General features: G+C 45.5%; 1 protein-coding gene across 2 annotated transcripts in view; it reads right to left on the reverse strand.

Annotated features, from left to right (window-relative positions):
• Nucleotides 1-265: 265 nt before the first annotated feature.
• The window catches only part of LOC119174083 (uncharacterized), a 49,498-nt gene continuing 25,949 nt past the window's right edge, over nucleotides 266-23,814 (reverse strand). Inside the window, exons 2-6 of one of the 2 annotated variants that reach the window (XM_075889662.1) lie at nucleotides 8,792-8,922; nucleotides 5,740-5,871; nucleotides 4,431-4,526; nucleotides 4,131-4,223; nucleotides 266-1,817 (exon numbers count right to left, since the gene is read on the reverse strand). In XM_075889662.1, coding sequence (XP_075745777.1) covers nucleotides 1,701-1,817; nucleotides 4,131-4,223; nucleotides 4,431-4,526; nucleotides 5,740-5,871; nucleotides 8,792-8,922 — 569 coding nt within the window. In that variant the 3' untranslated portion in view covers nucleotides 266-1,700. The remainder of the gene's footprint in view (nucleotides 1,818-4,130; nucleotides 4,224-4,430; nucleotides 4,527-5,739; nucleotides 5,872-8,791; nucleotides 8,923-23,814) is intronic. The other variant, XM_075889663.1, reaches the window with a different exon arrangement.

A 23,814-nucleotide genomic window follows, 5' to 3' on the forward strand; every position in this document is an offset into this window, starting at 1 on the left:
AACACAAATTGAAAGATTACAACTACGCGAGCGCTTTAAAGTTTTTGCGATTCTTACTGTTCAACGCACACGATTATGAACGCAAGAACACTTACGTTATGTAATGCATGAAGAAGCTCTCAATTGCAGTCTTTTATGAGTGAGCCATGTGTAGGTGAGGGTATTTTGTATGTAAGCAACGCCACAGCGATGAAATATCATGGCTTTATAAATGCATCCTCAGTCAAAGGTAGCTTTCGATGGTCTAAGACATAGATTTGCATGGTTTGGAGCACAAGACATTCTTTATTCAATGAGTCCCATATCGACATTTGACTTTATTAAGTGAAAGATGATCTCATCATTGTGCTGTTCTTGATGCATGTATACAAGTCAAAGGTAAGATGACTGAACATGGGGAACCAGGCACCAGGCGCTACTCCTCCAAAACGGCGAAAGATCCAGAAAACATAATAACAAATGCAGAAATCACGAACACACTGGTGGTAGAGCATCAGACGCGCCTCACTATACGTTCGTTTTTCTTCAATCTTCTTCATCGGAAGCATTGTATTTACTTGACCGTATGAAAAATTTTCCGAGGGAATGTTAGCTTGCTTGCAAAATGCTCAAAGAACGGGCTAGTTCTTTTCACATATACCATGTAAGTGCAAGCAGTCATCACTATACTTGGTCCTTTGAATTTAAAGTACGCGGGATCGTCGGGTAAAGGTAGATATCGGTTTGTGGCTGATGAATTCGTGTGAAACCGTGGATGAGGTTGTCTCATGAACGTGGTATAAAAATAAATACAAAAGTGAGAAAAATACGCTGCTAACGAAATATTGGGCGTCGTTGGAAAAGACTAAACAGCAATGTGAAAACGACTTGAACTCAGCCCGCCTTCAACACGAAAACAACAGTTATTACAGGTTATGTACTGATATTACACAGCATTAACATGACACGATTCCACGTGAGACGGACAGCACGCTTGGAAATTCTTTAGTTTGGTTTGGAAAGGTTCCAGCCACATAGACTGTTTAAGGATGGGTTCAGTGCCACCATACTAGGCTGTCAACATTTATGTTTTGTATCTTTAACAACTTAGCGAACAATGTTACGTATACGCATATTCATGAACACGGTTGGGTTGGTGCATACGTTATTTTTTGGTCTTATCATATAACGTTGCGATATACAATAAAAAGAAATTATCGGCAACCTATGACGGCGGCTCTTATATGTCTTACGCAAAGTAGTCTATAATTAAGTAAAAGAAGAAAGAACACCGATTAAGCACCTGATTGCAAGTTCGAGTCACGGCACGAAAAAACTTATTTAGCAATGTTAACATGAAAGTGCTTAATTAAGCTGAACCCTCAAGAACTCGAGTTCAAGTAAATTCTTGTGGTTTGTTTTTGTAATCCTGCGGCAATAAAAAAATTATAACTAACACATCCGTAACGGGTGGCTGCTTAGGAAGTGCGAGGATCCAAACTTCGAGTGGAATTACTTCTGCTAAGCCACAAATTGTTAGGACTAACCAGAGGAAGAAGTACGGTCAACGCACAACTCTGCACGGTACAGCCAAGTTGCACCACAACCGCAGGCCATGATCTTGTTGTCGTTTGTTTCTGCTCACTAACAACCAGAATCCACGTCGAAATCAGCTCGAGTTGACTTGTGTGGAAAAACAGCGGGTCACGAAGGCAGTGACGTCATCCGAACAGCAGGCCGAGCCTGTTGTAACCTGGGAAGAGCCGTCGCACGTACGGCACTATGGCGACGGTGCATGCCCCGCTGTAGCAGAAGCCCGGCTCGTATCCCCGGCCGGTCTGCGTGGAACAAACACGCAACATAACTAAACATGAGACTTATATTTATTTAAACCAGCAATCAAAACGAAACGAGCGCTTTTTCAAAGTTCGAGTATCAGTCCAACAAATATCCTCCCTGAAATTTCTATTCCCTGTTTTTCTTCCACTTTGTAATTATTGCACTTTTCAATTATTATTGGCTATTTATTTTTGTTGTATTTCTTGTTCACTTCCTTAGTTTTATTGTTTTACCTGTATGCATTGTACTTGCTATTTCATGTATTTTTATGTATAACATTGTGCCCTTCTTGAATATCATGCATTTTTATGTCAACCATGTGTTTGGGACTGCAATATCAATCAAAATGAATAAACGAGGAGGACGCGGGAAACAAAAGGCGAGTAAGTCAACTGCGGTTGAAGCACCCCTTGGGATGAAGATCAAAGTGAAACAAAAGAGAGAGAGATAGTTAAGGTGTTAGCAGTGCGAAACGGCCGCGGCTATACATCGCACCTTCAATAGACCACTACAAGGCCAGCAAAAGTCAACCGTATAGCAATGACTACGTCGTAGGGCTACGTTCCAAGGATCTTCGTAGCTCATACTGTACGCTGGCAATTTCTTTTTCGCCCACCACGGTGGTCTAATGGTTGAGGCGCACCGACTGCTGACCCGAAGGTGGCGGGATCGAATCCCGCCCGCTGCGGCTGCACTTTCGATGGAGGGAAAAACTTTCGTGGCTCATGTACTTGTCCCGGTGCGAAGCCCATGTTCGAGGCTCGGTGCACGTTAAAGAACCCCGGGTGGTCGGAATTGCTGAAGCCCTGCACTACGGCGTCACTCTTAAGCTACTGATGGTTTTGGGACGTTAAACCCCAAATATTAGTATACCTCATTCGTTCATTTTCAGACCTAAGATCATCACGTTTGTCGATTTAATGACTGCAAAAACGCAGTGTGTATTTTATGGCTATTGTACCTTACTGCAGTCACAGATGTTCGCGTTGACGCTCTAATAAGGAACTGTTTACGTGAAAGCCATCTTAAGTTACAAACAGTACTAAGACGGTTGCAAAAAAAATTTTTTTTAAATGTGATTGAAGTTTCCGGGCTGATTACAGGTTTCTCATTCCCACTGACACTGCGAACTGATATATTAACCAAGATGCTCAATATTTCTCTACATCAGCCTTGTTCCGGTATGAAGTACATACGGGAAGTACCAGAAATAATGAAACAACGTGAGACGAAGACACACGTATACACAATTTTAGAGATGTCTAGTACAAGCACTGACGGCAATAACCTGGAAATTCTAGTGATTAGGCAAACTTGCAAAGATGCGGTATTCCTTCGTTGTTCCACGTGTGACATCTGTCCGACCTATTTCATTACGCCAGTTATAGATTTACATCTTCTTTCTACCCGCAAATCGTGAAACAATGCGCAAATATTGAAACAAAACAAAGAATGAAAAATGACGTGCTAACACGCCACGATGGCTAGACGGCTGTAAGATGTCGCGCTGCTCACCTGGAGGACAGTTACTGTACATGCTTCCTTTAGGAAGCAGAGTCGCGTGCCTGTCTTTCTCACATCGCTAGCAACCATGCATTGCGGAGAGCTGGAAGCTCGGGCCAACGTTTTGTATTTCTTAATGTCGCCGCAGCAGCGCGCTAGATTGACACTGGTCATAGACGGTCAAGTGAACCTCCGCTTTTCAACACGCCAGGAATGTCGATCGGCGACTCGATAAGCAAGACGTCTGCGAAAACTGAGTGTGGCATTGCCACGTAAAGCTGTGGCTGCTGCCAGGCAGGCCCGTACACCTCATTCAGGCTCGCCCTCTTTGCGAACAAGCTGTTTCAGGATAGCGAACAGCCACTGCTAGAGCCATAATTACCATGTGGTGGTTTAACACACACTATGGTTAGCTTCCTTGCAGAAGTGATCCCCAATAATATTAAAATTAGCTCCTTCTCCCAAGACTATATGTATAGGGCTGACTTTGCACCCCCTCCCCCTCGGAGTCGCGCCATCCCCATGTGTATGATTGTAGTGTATAGGACTAAGTCAGTGCCCCCCCCCCCCTCTTCTTAGGTGACTAGGCTGCCTGCTCCTTGCCTCCCTACCCTCCCCCCCCCCCCTCTGTGGGCACGTTTATCGTTTCAGGGCTTGACAGTGAGTGTACTTTCGAGTGCGCGATAGTGGATACTTGATGGATGAATGATTTACAAAGCACTGCTTTACGATTCACGCCTCTACGTAACATACTTTATATTTGTTAATACAGCTGAGTGTGAGTGCTGTATACATGTTTCGTAACTTACATTAGCTTGGCACGCAGTGCCGTCTGTCATCTTCACCTTAAGGACGATTCCAGTGGTGATGTCGATACACTCCAGAGTGCACATGTATGGAGTCTGCAAGCAGTAGAAGTCAATGAAGAAACAAAACAGTTCAAAGCTTTGTCCATGCTTATTTTTCTCTGTGTGTGTGTGCGTGGGAGAAGGGCTGTGGAATCTTCGGGGTCTGACTCGTGCATATGCGCTGGGTAATGCTTATAACCACGCTATAACACTGAATGTCAGTGAGTCCCTAAAACGTTAGGACGCAGCCGAAAAACTCACCAGAGCAATGACTGCGTTGCTGGTCTGGAAGTTCTGGCGGCAGTAGTCGATGTACGAGTCGTTCTTCAGCACGCAAGCATTGGCCGCGCAGAACCGCTGCGATTTTTTCGAGAGAAATGTTCGTCACACCATCTGTCTGAGCGTGCCCTTGCATCGAGTGACAGAATTTACAAAACGGACAAGCACAGGTTGGCGAAATTACTAATGAGTCGACTCGCTCGGAGTCTCTCGGACTCAGAATTGAGCCGTGAAGCTGAGTGTGAATGAGTCCGGGTGAGCCATACTTTGGTGAGTTTGAATGCATGCGAATCCGGTTGAAATTTTTTTTAAGCTTGAGTCTGAGTGAGTGCGGCTCAGGTGAATTTGGGTGAGTCTGAGTCCGAGTGAGTCCAAAGCGCAAGATGTATATTTAGAATCAGTCTGAGTGAGTTCAGTTTTCTTTCGCCGACCTGTGCTGACAAATGACACCGCACTACATCACTGATCGCGTAATGGTTCGTGAACAGAAAAGGACGCGTAGCCAAAAGAAGATACCCGTAGTGCGTGAAATATTCGCCCATTCTTCTGCGCTTGCTACGGTTCGTGTAGGTGTTGCCGAATAACCATGCAGTGCCCAAACGGCGGGAAAGGAGAAACCGTCCAGCTCTGGCTTTCCGATCGCGTTACCAAAGTGGGTGCGGGACGTGCGACAGAACCCAGCATTGGGAGTTCTAACCCAGGAATACCGCCGTCCAAAGGAAGGTGATCTGCTAGCACAGTCGGTATTCTTGTTCGCCCTGCCTTTCGTGTTTTTTTTTTTTCGACACCTTCGTAGGGAGACGGTGCTGCACCAATTGCAGTTTCATTTTCAGCACTGAATAGAATATGGGATAATATTACGTGATACATAAGCTAGCATTCATGCCCTTAGAAAAACAGAGCGAGTGGGTAATCCATCGCGGAGGGCATTTGACAACATAGGGAAAAAAAGAAAGAAAAAAATCAGCTACATGAAAGGTACAAGTCTTTTGTTACTTTTCTCTCTCTCTCTTTGTTGTGCAAAGTGCTCTTCACATTCGTGTTCATATCTTGGTATTATCGTTTTTAAAGGCCTCAACAGGCTTATACGAATCTACAATGTGCTCAGGCAACAGGGAAATACCACACATTCTGCAGAAGTAATAAAGAAGTAGCCTAAACAGCCACTGAAACTCCTCTACTAGCTAAGTTTTTCAAACTCTGAAGTTCTTTTTTGCAGTATAGAGCGAGAATGCTAAACCGGTTTCCTGGCAACGTCAACACCCATGTGTGAATGTATGCCGAAATGTACCTGTTCCCCGTGCAAGATGCAGGGCGTGCCCCAAGGCTTGGCCGCCGTCCAGACGTTACCCGAGGCGGTCCGGCACTGGACCAAGCATGGATTCGGGTTGCCGAAGTTGGCTGCGAATGTGTTGAGGCCCAACTGCAAGAACACGGGCCACATAGCTGTACTTCGTTGTGTGTTTCTAGCAACAGGAGCGATAAAAGAAACTCTGGTAGGAACAGGGTATGTATGAAAGAAATTGTGCCACCACAAGTGCTGCTAGATTTCACGTTGTAGATATAACATGGCGTCAAAATTAGGGGGCCTAATGCTTCGCCTTTAAGTGTTGAGCGCGATATCCTGTTCCCATAACGTGTACTTCAAACGCTTAGTGCATGGAACCTTTTCGAACTTGCTATGCACCCCCTACGTGGCCTTGAGGGAATAGGCGCAGTAGCGTGTGTGCCTTTTGCAGAGGGGGACTGGCTTTAATCTACGAAGTCATTATGATAATCCTATGTTCAGACGCCCGACGGCAAAGGGCGCTTGTATACCGCGCATTATTACTGCAATATTTCATGTATCGTGACGCACGTATACATACAGTACGCGAGTGTTTAGAAAGCACGAGCATTACTTTCACTGCCTTCGCAAGCAGTGGTAGTTATTTTCACTGTGTTCACAAGCAGAAGTGTGGCCGTGTCGTGTAACATCCACTTGCCACGCAAACGACCCGAGTTTGATTCCCCCTCTGGTCGGGGGTTTTTGTTTACTATTTATCTTATTTGCATCGTTCTCGATTTTTTCGGTCGCGCATAATTTTTGGCTCACAACCAACGACGCCGACGCAGGTATTTCTGTGATAAAAACTTTTTAACGCTATCGCGTTAAAACCTGTCGAGGGTGAAGAGAGACGGAGGCAAGCGCAGGCCGTCTCAGGGTCTGCCTCTTTCTTCGTTCGTACCCGGTGGCGCACAATGTCTTAGTCGCTCCCTTAACCTGTTTAACTTCCTTAAAGCACGATAATCCATGGGTATTGACCAAGTGGATAGAAGCAGCATCATGAAACACCAGCAGGCCTCCTTGCACTGTTTGATACTACTGTTCCACCAAACATCTCTTGACATCTCTGCATCACAGTGTGGTAGCAGTTTTTTTTTCAGTGGTTCGAGCAGTGCGTGGATGACACTTATTGCTGCTCTTCCAAGCACTTCCAGTAGAGCTCTTGTGTCCAGTTTTCAGGAAATTCAGTTAGCGTCCTGCGTAAAGCAAAAATGGTACTAAGTCTATAGTTCTGGTTCAAGTTGGGTGTTCTAGTGAATACGCATGATTTAGGAGTGTATGTTTACGTACTATAAGTATCATATAACGGTCAGAATGATAATATAAAGTTAATGGAATGAGTTCATTAAAAGAACAGATTGTTCTCTTGTGAGCAGATGGAACTCTTGCGGCACCTGGCGGAGCAGATCGCAACCACGCGCCTGTTTCTACGTAGCCTCTCAGATTCACTTCGACACCGCGACGCAACGCCAATTTAACCCAAGTAAAACACCGGGACACACGAGCGCCGAGGTGTGGGTGCTACTACGGCAGCAGCGTTAAATCCCGGATCAAGGTCGCCATCGAATTTTATCGCTTTCCGCCAAGTTTGCGCCACGTATCACATCATTGTAGCGTGTGTAACCAACACTTGAGCCCACGGAGGCATCGAAAGCATCCCGTGTTCTAGGAGGTAATCGGGAAGCTCTTCTCGTCAGGTGGCGCTAACGAGTGCGTCCCCATAGCCATAGTAGAGTGCACTAGAAGTAGCCGTAGTGCGCACTAGAAGTAGCCGTAGTGCATAAGCGATCACGCATATGACAGTCTGATGTTTACAGGCGCTACACCTGAATAACACCTTTTATTAGAAAAAAATCTCAACATATACACGTGGCGCTGCGGAGAACTGCCGTTGTGGTTCGACGATGGTGTTCGCATGCGAGACCAGAAGTATGGCGACCGCTGCTCTAGCGCTCCTTGCGGGTGACGTCATGTGGAAACCTCCTATTGAGCCCGCTACTTCTCTCCCACAGTTCAATTTATTAACAGGCAATCAACTCGGTCCTCGTAACGCTGAAACACTTGCGCGCACCGGATAATTGCTCGCCCCTGGAAAGCTTTCTCGCTTCTCCGCTCGACGGCCTTGCAAGTATGTGTATGTTATACACGTGGTTGAAAGCGAAAGCGTCCCGCAAAGTGCAACGAGCAACTGTGTTTGCCTGCGGCGCCAATTTCCCTTTGAATGCACACCACGCGTAGAAGCAACGCGGAGCCTTTTGAGTCACGCATCACATCATTCTCGCTGCGCCAGTCATGTATCGCTTCTGAGGTGGTGACCAAACGACGGCTGAAGAATGAACGACTAAAACCATCCGTGGATGTGGATAGATAAGCGTGCGAGAAAACGCGTGTGAACTTGTTCATGTGCAAATTGAAAACATAAAGGTTCGATACGCTTGTGTCGTGGGAGCTCCCGTGTATCGAATCTCGAAATATTCGTGTAGAGTTACAGCGCAAAGTGTGATGAACTGGTGACGCATACATACATACATACATACATACATACATACATACATACATACATACATACATACATACATACATACATACATACATACATACATACATACATACATACATACATACATACATACATACATACATACATACATACATACATACATACATACATACATACATACATACATACATACATACATACATACATACATACATACATACATACGTACGTACATACATACATACATACATACTGCATCAAATGAAACTCGAACAGCAGCAAGCTTTCGTGATGGTATAGTGCGTCCCGTGCATGCGTGGGACGAGCTTCGGGAGCTCGCCCCATACATGCACTCCGACAAGAATGCGGGTTCATCATTCGCAGTTTGATAAAAGTTTCTGCGCTCACATCACCCGCACGTCTCGCAAGGATGATTCTGGAGTTTCAAGGAATATAACAAGGATTACTGTGGTCAAGAAGGGAACCCTATTATTCGGATCCTTCATTCTTACTGACCTTTCCCGTGATCTGGGCTGTCCTCCCCATAGGGTAACCCTGCTGTCCAGGGTAACTTTGGGCGCATACCTCCGTATCGGACACCGCCGGTGGCAAGGCACTTGGAGCTGGGGCCTGGGCCTGTAACAGTCCTGCGTGAAACCGCAGACAAGGCATCAACATAATGTTTAGCTATTAATCGCGCAATTCTGAAATTTGCTTTAAGAAAAAGAACATGGCACTTGACATGTGCGCTCACTGCCAACAAAGCTTTTCTTGCAAAAAAGCGTATGTGTGTGTGTGTATGTGTGTGTGTGTGTGTGTGTGTGTGTGTGTGTGTGTGTGTGTGTGTGTGTGTGTGTGTGTGTGTGTGTGTGTGTGTGTGTGTGTGTGTGTGTGTGTGTGTGTGCATGTGCGTGCGTGCATGTGCGTGCGTGCATGTGCGTGTGTGCATGTGCGTGTGTGTGTGTGTGTGTGTGTGTGTGTGTGTGTGTGTGTGTGTGTGTGTGTGTGTGTGTGTGTGTGTGTGTGTGTGTGTGTGTGTGTGTAAGGCCCTCGGCGAGGAATCTTTTTTGGTGGGAGGACCACTCGCAGAAATCTCGGGGGAAAAACTCATTGTCATTGTGTTTAGAGAAATTTATTCTCACGAACAGTGAACAGCAATTACAATGCAACGGAACATCGCGGTGGAACGCAACATGCACAGACTGACCGGAAATTGTGACAAAAAATATGCTTGCATATGAACACGGAACACAACATACACAGATACACGAAAAATTGTTACATAAGGATATGTTTACATGTGTATAATACATAATTAACGAAGGACACACAAATGAAACGTAAAGATCTACATGTTAGGTATATTTACATAGTATTTACAAGGTATTTGTGCCAGTACTAAAGAAACATTAATCTACCAAAACCAGGCAGGTCTGAAAACAAGCTTTACACGTCTCTCGCAGACGAACACAAAAGGGCAGGACCATTGTCGAAGAAATTCCTCCTCACCGAGAAAGAAGAGTTCCTCCAGTAAAACCGATAGTTCTTTGTACAGTCGCTCCAAAATTAGAAAGAGAGCGCGACGGCGACAACGTGCTGCACCCGCCTCACAGTGATTGCGCCAAAGACAGTAGGCACCAGCAACAATGAGAAGGCAGGCGAAACTGCCTCGAGAACAGCGCCCAGAAGAAACAAAATGACTTACTCCGAGGCTTCTAAATCCAGCATGCACGGCCCTCCAGAAAACACGAGCAACGACGCATTGCCTCAAAACACGCTGATTTGTTTCCCATACGACACAGTTCGGGCATGTTGATGATTGTACCATTCTCCACCTTTCGAGGCGGTCAAGGGTGGGAAGAACACGCCACTCCAGCTGACACATGGCCAGGCAGAAATGATGCTGCCAGCACTCTCCAAGACACATGACTAGAGCGGGTGTGGCGTGCTGGAGGAACTAACGGGAGCAACAAAGCGGCTGTTGTGTCAACGATGGTATTGTCCAACACATCTACCCCAGTGCAAGTCAGCTGGATATGACAATATTTGTTTAAACATCCTCCTCTATCGAAATTTTGCCCGGGGCGAAGGGGCCTGTTTGTTGTTCTTTTAAGAGAATCCTGACTAATCGCGTATATGAATATCTCTAAAGACACGCGTCAGCTCTCTTTTGGGTGCCACGACTCTCCGACGAGAGTGTAATGCTCCCCGAAGACACAGTCCACGTGTCTCTTTAGAGAGAGTCCTATAGCGGAGAAGTCTGGACTCATAGAAAAAGAATTCTTCTTTTTTTGTTACTTATAGCGTACCCAAGCGCGACACTAAAGGTTGCATACGGGTATTCGAAAAGACACGGCTGCCGAATTCACGGGAGTTAAGCAAACAGTCAAATAGGTAACTGTAATGTTCTTGTAAATAATTGAATATGCATAGTTTTTCCTTGCACGAATTATGTACGCCGCCTCAAAGAATGGAGCTCGAAGAATGGGTACCTTTGGTCTATCGGAAGCGCCTTAAAAAATAACCTCTACTCTTTAAAAAAAATTACTCCAGTTCCACACAATGTGGAATCTGCAAAGACAGCGGACCTACAGTTCTCCTGTAGTTTTCTTGTGATATTTTGTGACTTTTTGGGTGTTCTGTGATTTGGCGAGGTTGTCGGTGACCAGGTTACTTGTAGAGCAGAGGTGCACGGTAAAAGATGTGTGGCAGCCCCTGACACACCCGGCCCTGTTAGAGTGACTTCAGTCCCTATTCACAGCCTCCCTTCACTCGTTTCATTATGTGGCGATCGCTTCACCCGCGACCGAGGTAGTTTCAGAATCGGAATTTTATTAATAAAAATTGGGTACGATAACAGGCATTCGGTATACAGGTGGAGGTCCCATAGTCAAGAGACTATATCGAAACCTCCTGTACAAAAGCAATGTGTTAGTCTCGTGGCGTTAGCAAACACTTAATAGCAACAATAGCTATATGTACCAGTGAAAATTTTAAAAATGTAGTAGAAAAATGCACAAATGAAGGCATAAAACAGTATAAGTTTAACATATCGATTCAAAGTGATAAGTTCAAAGAAAGAAGAGAAAGAGGCAATACAACAGTTTAGTATTCTTTAACCAAAAGAAAAAAACCGAAAAAGCGCACATTAAAAGAAAAAACAGTAACATTTGTGGCTAGTGACCGAGAAGCAAGTACATTTTATCTGTTTTTTTTTAGATTGATGAAATGAGTTTAAAGCTTTTATGTTAAGTGGAAGAGTGCTCCATAGTGAGATGGAAAAGAATATGTTACTGTTTGTTTACCATAATTAGCACGAATAGTGTGTAAAATAAAGTTGTCGCTTAATGTGAATCGAATATTACTATAAATCATAAGATTAGAAAATGGAAGAATGGTCGGTGGAAGTACGTAGAAAAAAGTACCCAGCTTGTATTCAGTGAGTTCAGTAAGGTTGAGCATGTTATTCTCCTGTAGTAGGAAGTTAACATTGGATAGACGTGAGCTGGATGTAATTATTTCAATAGCATGATTATGGAAAACCTGGAGAGGCGAAATGTGAGTATTGCAAGTATTTCCCCGTTATATTATAGGTTGCAAAAAAGTGAAATGATAATAAACGAAAGAGTGATAAAGAGACAGTAATGTGGTGCATGAAAAGTAAGAGCGTGTTTAAGACTCGTATACCATATGCTATTTTCTTTTTTTATGTGAGCAATGCACCTCTGATATTTCAAGGTACTATCTAGAACAATGCCGAGAAAAGAAGAACATGAGCTAGGAGAGATGGAGTAGGGGCCAAATGTGATATTTAGTGCTGATGTTACATTCCGCCGGCGTGAAGTGAAAACAACAAACTTGGTTTTAGAAGCATTATTATATAACATGTTTGTATTACACCACTTCAAAATATTCTCTAAATAAGCATTCAAAATGTTTACGAGAGATGAGATCTCTTTATGAGAGGTGATATGGTGGTATCATCGGCGTACGAAATGCATTGTGAGGAAGCTAGACAATTAGGTAATTCGTTATTATAAATCAAAAACAAAGTGGCTCGAAAATGGGGCCACGGGGCGCACCAATGTTAGTAGTTCACTGTCGGTAATAAACGTTGAAAATGAAACCAACTTGAACTCTGTTTCAGTTACGCCATCTATGGGTGTATCTGCAAAATGGAACGTGACACGCCAAGTGGACAATCATTTGTCGTCAGACCCAGCGCTATAGAACAGTTCCGGTGTTAAATGAACTAGGACCATCTCCCTGAAGTGAACCCTGACGAGATGCGAAGCAGCTGTGGTGCACACGAGTGGCGTCACGTGTTGAACAGCGCTAACGCGGTTGCTGCGGTGAGCGCTGGAAGATTCGTTTGAAGCGATGGCTGGCGTAGGTCTTGTAGGTGACCCATACAGACATGTTTTAACTCATACGTTAGGCGCGCATAAGGCTTATTGCGCGTGAACCGACGAGGCGGCGGTGTAGTGAGCGAAAGTCGCGGCAGGTGTTGTGGGCGAACGGACGAAGCGGCAGTTGTGGGCGACGCGGCACGCCCGAATAGCGCTCCGTGTCCGAACAGCGCTCCGTATCTATTTCTTTTTTCAATCCACCCCATCGTGTGACGTCACGCAAAGAGAACTAAGGTCTCCATATTTTTCTAGAGGGTGTTGTGCGAGCGCGTGGCACGCGAGGGAGAGAGTGGTGTGAGCGCGCACTGCGACGGGAGCGTGACGTCAACGCGCTGCAGCGGCGTGAGTTAGGACCGTGCCAGAACATGAGGTGCGCGGCACGTTAGTACGGAGGGACAGCGTTACACAGGCTATAATCAAAGAGCCGCTTCACATCTAAAGAATAAAGAAAGAGCAGGGCGCGCACCTAAACTATATACTGTGGACTTGCGACAGAGTCAAAGGGCAAAATAGAGATTACGCTAACGGAGATCAGTGCAAGAGTTCGCAGTCAAGCCCGGACATTGAAGTGCAACTCCAAGTGCTTCGGCTAGCTGAGGATGCCACCAGAACACAAGGACTCATGGCTGCAAATTAAGGAAAGGAGCAAATCCTTCCGAATCATGCCGTTTAAATAAAAGTTATTTTCTCTTCCTCCTCCCGGTACAATACTTTCAGACCTTTGATTGCTACATAAATTGCTAAACGAATGAAAAATCTACCTATGTCAATAAATATTCGCGGTATCTCGTGTTCATCACGCGAATAATGTGGAGCCTAGAGTGCATCCACATTCGAGAAACAGGCCTCCGTTTTGAGCGGCCAGAGTACCGCTGCTTCGCAAGACACTGCCCAGTAAGCCTCGGGCGATTCCACTTCGTGTCGGCCTGCTTGTTCGACGTGAGGGCCCTATTAAGACTCCATATATAAATGCTGTTCTGTAATATTTAAATTGTGAAGCATTTTAATTTCGCTCTTAATTTGTTTTGGAAAACAAATGTGTACCAGACTTTGAAGTGCGCAAATGAACCACACGCGCCGCTACTGCGTAGCATGTAGTGCAATCTCGATAGATAATTCATGTGGTTCCCACACCACTAGGGGAAATCTGCCTCACACTCAAGAAAGAGCATGAGCGGAGCATTTGCGTTAGGAGAGCGCGACGGGCTTCCAGGCTCAAGAGATAGAGACAGAGCCGTTCCCCATGGCCCAGCGATCCTCTCCATCAGGTGCTGTCACCGCCGAGACACTAGCGACGTCTTGGCTCGGTTATGTCACACGGGGAAGCCGGCGCACAGGACACATACATACATACATTGATTGATTGATATGTGGGGTTTCACGTCCCAAAACCACCATATGATTATAGGAGACGCCGTAGTGGAGGGCTCCGGAAATTTAGACCACCTGGGGTTCTTTAACGTGAACCCAAATCTGAGCACACGGGCCTACAACATTTCCGCCTCCATGGGAAATTCAGCCGCCGCAGCCGGGATTCGAACCCGTGACCTGCAGGTCAGCAGCCGAGTACCTTAGCCACTAGACCACCACGGCGGGGCTGCAATAGAAACAACCTATCAGCGATTGCGAGCGTCCCCGCATCCTACAAAGGCTTTTCTTTGACCATCGTGCTATAAATGTGTGGATGACTACGTCTACATTTTCGAAGACCTTCCTGCATAATTCCAGATACTGCAGAAGTGATTTGCCGTAGCTGGCTTTGTTGTACCGTACCTCTCTGAAACGCTAAAAATAATAATTGTTCTCCTATCATGTAACTCTGTCTATTACATGGCATCCTATCAGTGTAATATTTTCGTCCAAGTCTTTCAGACTGTTCTACTTATAATTATTTCTTTTCTATTTCAAATTTTTATCAGTTGTATCGATCTAGTGACTGCATATTACACTTCAGCGCGTTCGTCTGTGATGACAGTGATTTATGATCGAGATTTACGGGCACCGCTTTCAGAAACTCGCACACATCTAACATGCGGAAGCTCTCAGCAGAAAAAGTCTGATGCGTTCGCGGAACAAGAATAGGGTGGCCCAGGGTTGGTCTTCGATTTACGTTCTATTGGCACCGGAGAAACTCTTCTTGGCGGCACCATTCTGGCTGCTCGGCTTTTATGACAGGGCCACTCATTTACCCTTCTCGTTGTGCTATGCATGCTAAAAACATTCCGTGTACACTCTGTTTGATCTTTATGAAGTTTTCTAGTCCAGTAGTTCTCTTTACTCCCGAGCTTCCTTCATTATCCATCTTAGTGAAGAATACGTGGTGCAACTAAGGAAGTACGAGTCCTGCATGTGGTTCAATACCAGTCGGTTAAAAAACTAACAATCTCTTAGTTGGCTGCGACGCAGTTGTCCTTAATACTTGAAGGGCATTTTATCAAGGTCCAATTGAAGACGGAATGCACTGCATATTACGCTGTGACCTCTAGATTTCCTTGAGGAAGTTATGAACTATATCTTCCGCCGTGTAGTCGAGCATCCCGAAACCATTGGTTGGGCGTTAGTGTGTTCTACAAGAGTTTGTCTTCATCTACATAAAATTACGGCTCAATTCATAGTGATGTCAATAGCAAGACTCGATATTTTGAATGCAATATATCTCTGAGGCACACATTATGTTACATTGTTGCTGAAAAAGTGGGACAACAAAACTACTATTATGTCTTCCCCTCTTCGTCTTTATAGAATTCAACTAAACAAACAAACAACTAGCAAAACAGTATATTTCGTCAGATGGCTGGTACCGCAGACCTCATGGTTTGTGTGCCGCGAGCTCATCTAATCAACTGAAATATGGACCCTGATAAACCCCTTTGAAGCAGGACGTAGGATACGAAGATTATGAAGACGCCTTGCGTCCTTTCCCTGGTTCGCGCTGCACCGCACTGGCACCCCGCCCCCTCCCCCAAAGCCCGGATCACTACTATTTTAACTGACAAATTCTATTTCGTTTATTTCACACCGAAAAAAAAAGCTTCGGACCTCTGGGCATCCCCATAACAACATTGTTGCGTTGATGTACGTTCCGTGCTTGATTAATGTTATGAAGCGAAAACAATCACCCGTGAAAAACACAATTACTAAGTCAAACGAAATCAATATATGGAGTTCCACAAAGCATCTGTACATGAAACATCATATTTGCTCTGTATCATAATAATCGTATCATATATGTCTGGGTAAATGTGGTGTAAGCGAAACACCAGGTTCATTTCCACCACCTTGCGTTCAAGAACGATGCACCAAAAGACGCGGTCACGCTATCAGCTTGTGTTCTCGTATCGAAACTATGTACTCGACATAGTGAGATAGCGAAACATGCGTCCTTATACATTCGGCTGCTTATCGGCTCAAGGACACTTTACCCTTAGTTCCTTTCTCTGATAGTGCACATCCTCGTATGATTCGCACTTGAAAGGGAATAGGTAAAGTAACTAGAACATTGGACACATTTTGGAATGTAATACTCGATTAAATGACGTAGATAGGAATTGCTTAAGTGGGCACTGCGATACTGGTGGCGCTTGCACCACCGAACGTCCGTATATTTATATACTGTAAGATAAAAAGTACATGCCGCTGCCGCGGTGGTGTAGGGGCTAAGGCACTCGGCCGCTGACCCGCAGGTCGCGGGATCGAATCCCGGCTGCGGCGGCTGCATTTCCGATGGAGGCGGAAATGTTGTAGGCCCGTGTGCTCAGATTTGGGTGCACGTTAAAGAACCCCTGGTGGTCGAAATTTCCAGAGTCATCCACTACGGCGTCTCTCATAATCATATGGTGGTTTTGGGACGTCAAACCCCACATATCAATCAATCAATTAAAAAGTACATGCCGTGGCTTGGGGCACTGAATGCGTTGAGTATTTATTATACGAGACCAATATGTCGGTATGCAATTATAACGTTAGGCTCCCCGTACTGTCTCGTAAAGAATCAGCTCGTGCCAAAAACAAAACAAAACAAAAACAGGTTGGTTGGCGTAGCTGGCAAACGATCCTGCAGTGCTTCGTGTGGGGTGATCACTTTTGTTCTTACGGCAGCGGCTTTATTCTGACCGTATTCTTGGTATGAAGAAGTGGGATATTTATCATCACGCCTAACTAGACACCTATTTGTTTGTTTGTTTTAGGGACGAAGCTCCTTAGGGTCGAGCAATGTCCCCGCTCTAGAGCGGGTATGTGCCACAGGGGATGTGAGATGGGAGATGACGGTACTTGGAGTGTTCACTAGATGGACGCACAGCCGGATGCACGGACAGATAGACAGACAGACTAGCAGACGGACAGACGGATGGATGGACGCGCGAAGAGACGGATGGAAGTACGCACGCACGGACGGACGGATGGATGAACGCACGCACACACGGACGAACGGAAGGACAGACAGGTGGACGTACGCTCGGACGGATGCATGGACAGATGGGCGGATGCACGGGCGGATGCACGGATGGACGCACGGAAGGTCGCGCGGACGTACGAAAGCAGGAACGAACAGACGGACAGGCTTAAGGCCGCTTTGCTCCACTCATCATTCACTCCGTCGATATGCTGTGATTTTTTTCTTCTTCATATATACCGGTACTATGACCTTGGATGATATTAAGATCCCGTTGATTATCCTGCAATGGTTAGTGTTTTCGTCACCCTAATAATATCAATGGTGTGAACAAGCAAAGTTTACGCTACAGATATGAGAGTTTGTTCAAGAAAACCTGCCGATGCTTGGGCAAATAAACAGGAAGTCAAATGTCTGCCGGCTGAATTAAAATGAATGGCTAATGCATTTCTTTACGTCACCACGTTTAGCGATGTTTTCGTACAGGTTACGTGACGCGAAAGGGGAGATAGATAGATAGATAGATAGATAGATAGATAGATAGATAGATAGATAGATAGATAGATAGATAGATAGATAGATAGATAGATAGATAGATAGATAGATAGATAGATAGATAGACAGACAGACAGACAGACAGACAGACAGACAGACAGACAGATAGACAGACAGACAGACAGACAGACAGACAGACAGACAGACAGACAGATAGATAGATAGATAGATAGATAGATAGATAGATAGATAGATAGATAGATAGATAGATAGATAGATAGATAGATAGATAGATAGATAGATAGATAGATAGATAGATAGATAGATAGATAGATAGATAGATAGATAGATAGATAGATAGATAGATAGATAGATAGATAGATAGATAGATAGATAGATAGATAGATAGATAGATAGATAGATAGATAGATAGATAGATAGATAGATAGATAGATAGATAGATAGATAGATAGATAGATAGATAGATAGATAGATAGATAGATAGATACGCTTAAAGTCACCAAAATTTGCTAAGAAATGCTTCGCATTTAAAAGGTCAAAGGGCATTCTGCTCTCCTAAGAAATTCTTCGCAATTAAAAAAAATCGCACAAGGTCCCATATGCAATCGCCCAAGGCGTAACCCATCTTTATTGTGCTTAGTCGATTGTGTTTAGGGAAAAATTGTTTACTATTTAGCATAGTACGGGCTCTACTTTAATCCCACACGAAAAAAACAAAAGAAAATGTGTTAGCAAAAAAAAAAGTTGAAGACTACAAGTAATACCACGGCCGCTGCACATAAATTTTATCCAGCGGCAGTGGTACTACATTATACTCTACTATGGAAAAGCAGGGATCCGTTCCGGTTACACTTCAGATAACTTCAAACAGGGAAGTTGATTGCCTGCTATTAGCAGCAGTTCAGGTGATTACAACTGCACCATGTAACAAAATGACATCAGTGGGACTTACAAAAAATATAGACATGATGTAACTTACAACACCGCTATACTATCACATATGGCGGAATACTGACAAAGAGAAAAGGGTACACAAAAGTTCACTAAGCATCAACAGAATGACATATTATTGTGAAGAAAAGCAACAATTTTTTTGCCTGTCAATGACTTTTATACTGGTGTTAGAGGAAAATAAACACGCGCATTCCTCACCCCGAATAATCGAGTATGCCACCTTCTGATTTGCGTGTTTACTGGTTAACGATTTCAAGTACTTCGTACTCAGCTATGGGAGAGCAGAGTGATGTCCCTTGAGAAAGTGTTCGAAGATTTTTTTCCAATGGAGAATGATATGTGTGTTTAGAACCATACTCAACTATGGGCGAGCAGAGTGCTGTTCATCAAGGAGGTGTTAGAACGTTATTTTCAATGGAGGACGAAATGTGTGTTTAGAACGAATGTTCGATGGTTTAGAGTACGAGGTACTCTACTATGGGAGAACAGTAGGCTGTCCCAAGTTAATTGAAGCAGAACACGGCTAAACGACACTAGTTTAAGAGAATTTTATTTACGGATATATCATACACAGCTTATGTGCACACATAAAAATGGACAATGGTGAACAATGTGTATGCACAATGCAAGCTGTTATATACAGCGAAAGAACTTATTGCATATGCAGTGACGTACAATCCAAAAATTGTTCAACAAAGACAGGACATTCATGCCATCGAGATGATTAACCTAAATAAACAGTAAGGCTATATGAACAAACGGGGGGGGGGGGGGGTCATTCACAGTGTAGGGTGATGTTCTGCGTTCACCTGTGGGGGACAGTTTGCTCTCGCGCTCAAGAACAATATTTCACAAAAAGGACATGTTTTTTAAGGAAGAAAAGGAAAATACACACTTGTCGTGGTTAGGTTCGTCACATCGCAAGGCGTGTGACGCGAGGAAGATGGAGACAGTGAGGAAAACAAACGGGAGTTATATTGGACGAACAAAAAGAACTATTGCACATACAGTACTATAAGTTGTACACGCACGCAGTTCGCACACAAAAGAAAAGAGTAAACCATCTCACAGTCTGTGCCGTAGCCCGGTGCCTCGAAGTGGGACCCGTTGCGTGCTCGGATGCTGTCGTCGCTTGCGTGCCAGGTCAGCATACCACTGTAGAGGGCATCACAAGGTCTAGGCGTAGCCGCACACTGTTAGCGACGTCGGCTCGGTGGACGTGGTCAGCAGCTCCGGTCTTTCGAGGGCGCTCGCCGTACCGGAGATGTCCGCAGGACCACTCACCCAGAACTCGAGCCTGGCCACGCCGACACGCCGTGCCCCGAGGACGTCAATGGCTCGAGGACTGCAACCCGACCTTTCGAACCTCGCGCGTAGTTGCGGGTTCGCCCTAGGCTTCCTTGCGTCGTCTTGCCGGCATCCGAACAGCTTCGTTCTCCGCGAGCGTCTCCTTTTCTTTTTTCTATGGGCGCGCTGCAATGCCCCTTCATTCTTCTCATCTTCCAGGTGATGTGGCGCTGTCGTCTGCTATGCTCGCATTTTTTAAGCTACTACATCACATCACACCCCACTTAAGAAAGTTCTTCCGGTAGAAGAACTTGAGGGCACTGGGGACACGTTGGTTCGCAGTCGGAAACACACACGTAAGCACCACTGCACACTATAGCAGTTCCGAGCCCCGCACACTCGGCACATTCGGTCACAAAATACACACCAGAAAAAAAAAAGAAACAAGTCACAGAACTAAAGCGTCATGATACTTGTATCGCGCTGTAAGGTTCCCATAAGCTATTAATACCACTGAGCATCGATTCTTCATACAGACTTTGTTCACGGAGTTGGCAAACAGCTCATGTAATCTGCGCCTATGTTGTCTCTGCCTTTGATATACTCGAACAAAAAGTCCTATTCCATAAGAATGAGGCTCCACCGTAGGACGCGGCTGTTCACATGCTTAGCCGACTTGATGTACACAAGCGATTTGTGGTCACTTTGTAGAATGAACGTGCATCCGAATAAGAAGATATGAAGTTTCCTGACCACTCACGCAAGAGCCAGGGCCGCTCGCTCCACTGTAGAGTAAGCAGTTTCACGTGGTTACAGTCTACGGCGTGCGTGTGAGACTGGGTGCAGTATTCCTTTCGTTGGAATGGAACGCATGGTAGCTCGTCACTTTCGGTGTCATCCACCTGGCAAACAGCTGATGCTTCATGCGGTGGTGCAGGCAGCGGTTCCTCATACTTTTTCAATAGGTTGACATGGAATAGCGTGCTGCTGGTACCGAGATCTATTAAATAATCGACATCATTTCTCTTCTCTAGGACATTAAAGGGTCCCTTCCACGCCAGAACCAATTTGTTGGTATCCGATGGAAGCAGAAGCAGAACCTTGTCTCCAGGGGATAATTGACGTGGTCTGGTCTTTCGGTCACAATGCTTCTTCTGTATCATTTTCGCTTTCTGAAGCTCCTCTTTGGCTAATCGGCAGGTGTCTTCAAGACGATTCCGCAGTTCGACTACGTACCGATAGGATGTTTTCACATCATCATCAAGATGATCAGCGGCCCATAATTCTTTCAATATCGCCAGAGGACCTCTGATGTAACGGCCGTAGAGCAAGTCGAACGGAGAGAAGCCTAAGCTCGACTGGGGAACTTCGCGATAAGCGAAGAGTAAGGGCGCCAGGTACCGGTCCCATTTCTTCGGACACTCCTGACACATTCTTCTTATCATTTGTTTCAGAGTGCCGTTGAACCTCTCTACAAGGCCATTAGCCATGGGATGATATGGGGTTGTTGGCAATTGTTTGAAGGAGAGAAGTCGGTTTAGCTCCTTCATTAGGCGTGACGAGAATGACGCGCCTCTGTCACTGATTATCTCCCGTGGGACAACTACACGAGAAAACATCTCCAGAAGTGCCTCAGCGACTTTCTCCGTCTCGATGCTCGGCAGTGCTACAGCATCGGGATAACGCGTTGCCATGTCCACCATTGTCAGTACGTATTTGTTTCCGCCCTCTGACATCGGTGATAATGGGCCCACAATATCAATGGCTACTCTCTTGAAAGGGGTGTCAATTATAGGAGTGTTGCCGAGAGGTACACGACCCACCAAGTGCTTGGGAATAGTTCTTTGACATACATCACACGATTTAACAAATCGTGTGATGTCTGACTGAACCCCTGGCCAGTAGAACTCTTCGAGTACCCGGTCTGTAGTTCGTTTAATTCCCTGATGGCCCGAAAGGATGCCTTCGTGGGCCATTTTCATAACAAATTGTCGGAGGCACCTTGGTACCACAAGCTGATTCACCTGCCTCTTAGAGTTAAGGGTGTACTTGCGATAGAGGATTCCGTCCTTCGTGAAGAACAATATTTTAGCAAACCTTGTCTTGACCTCTTTGTTGACGGCTTCGAAGCATTTCCGCAGGCTGCTGTCTTCCTCCTGTTTGGTTCTAAAGTCCTGTGGGCTGATGTCTAAGGGGTTAATAACTGGAGCCGGAAGTAGATGTGGATTTCCTGCCTGTCGGTTTACTGCAGCAACTTTTGTCTTGAAACGTGTTTTCCTTGCAGCCGATGTTGAAGTCTTTGCATACAAGGGTCCGTGTGCAGAACCGGATTTTTCTGCGCCAGAATACTCTTCTGCAGTGCTCTGGGTGTAAAGACGGCTCTTCCAATCGTTATCAGGATTGTGTGCATCTCGAACGCCTTCCACATTTCCCAAGACAACATCATATAAAGGAGTATCCATACAAAGGGCTCGAGTTTTGCCAGTGAAGAAAGGTGAAAAAATTTCCACGTGTGCTTCAGGCAGCTTCATCAACCGTCCGTCCAGGAGGTAAATCGAGGAAATCTTTCCAGTCAGCTTGCTATCCACCACAAGAGACCTTTTGACAATGATTGAATTTCATCCGGTATCTCGCAGTACTGTTGCGGGATATCCTTCGAGTACACCTTCGCCCGTGGGCATCGATTTTTCCTTCAGCTTGGCTGGGTTCGTTTCTTCGCACTCCGGACTATAAGGAACACAAAGGGAAGCCTGCGACTCTGAATTAATTATCTTGGCTCCATCTCTTTGTTGAAAAGAGCATGAGGCCTTCTCGACGCTGTTGGCCCTTTTGGAGCAGTCACCTGTTTTATGCCCAGTGCGGCGGCATTTTCCACAAAAGGGTGGCTTTGTACCTGGACCCTTTGTGTTGGTCCAGCAATCAGCAGCTCTGTGACCCTTTTTGTTGCAAAGGAAACACTGCGGTCTCTCTTTGTCATCTTGCCGCTCAGACGTTCGAGTTTGACCTGGAGGCTTGCTCAGGATATCGCCTTTACATTTGCCAAGGTTAATCAACCCCTGGGCCTCCAAGTAGTGGTCTGTAGCCTCCGCAAGTTTTTCAAGGCTTTCACAGTTTCTTTCTTTAAGAAACACAGCGAGTTTCTCATGGCATTGTGCGAGAAATTGCTCCGAGACAATTTTGTCTCGCAGAGCATCGTAGGTCCGGTCTGTCTTGGCCATTTCTTGCCAATGGTCAAAATAACCTAATAGACGCCCGGCAAACTGCGTGCCCGTTTCAGAATTATCTGGTTTTGCTGATCGAAATTTTGTCCGATAGCCTTCTTCTGTGAACCTAAAGCGTTGTAGTAGCGTTTTCTTCAACGTTACGTAGTCCGTGGCATGTTCTGGCGCCATCCTACCAACTACACTCAAGGTCTCTCCGGTCAAGCAAAGGCTTAGTGATAGGGCCCATTTGTCTTGCGGCCAGTCTTGACAAGTAGCGACGCGCTCAAATCGCTGTATATATGCGTCCAGCTCATCGCGTTCCTCTTTAAAGGCTGGGATGAGTTTATGTGGACTTTGGTAGCTCTGCGTGGTGCCTACGGGCGCACGCTCGGTAAGCTGCCCAGTAGTTGTGCTACCTGCTGTCGCACCTAACTGATGCAACTTTAACTTAAGCTCAAGAACTTCCTTCTCTGCTTGTAATCTAGCGACTGCCTCTGCCTCGGCTTCTTTCGCGGCATTTCGTTCAGCCAGACGAGCGTCACGTGCCTCTTTTTCGCGTGCGCGTTCTTGGTCCATCCATTCCTTTAGTGCTGAGCCACTTAACCCCAATTCCTTTCCGATCGCCGTCAGCTTATCTACCTCCATCATCGACCGTCACACACACATATGCGATGTGATGCTCTTCTTAGATGTAACAAGAGTAGTCCTGTCTCGCGGACGCCAGATATGTCGTGGTTAGGTTCGTCACATCGCAAGGCGTGTGACGCGAGGAAGATG

This window comes from Rhipicephalus microplus, chromosome 3 (assembly GCF_043290135.1).
Source record: "Rhipicephalus microplus isolate Deutch F79 chromosome 3, USDA_Rmic, whole genome shotgun sequence".
NCBI classification, from domain to species: domain Eukaryota; kingdom Metazoa; phylum Arthropoda; class Arachnida; order Ixodida; family Ixodidae; genus Rhipicephalus; species Rhipicephalus microplus.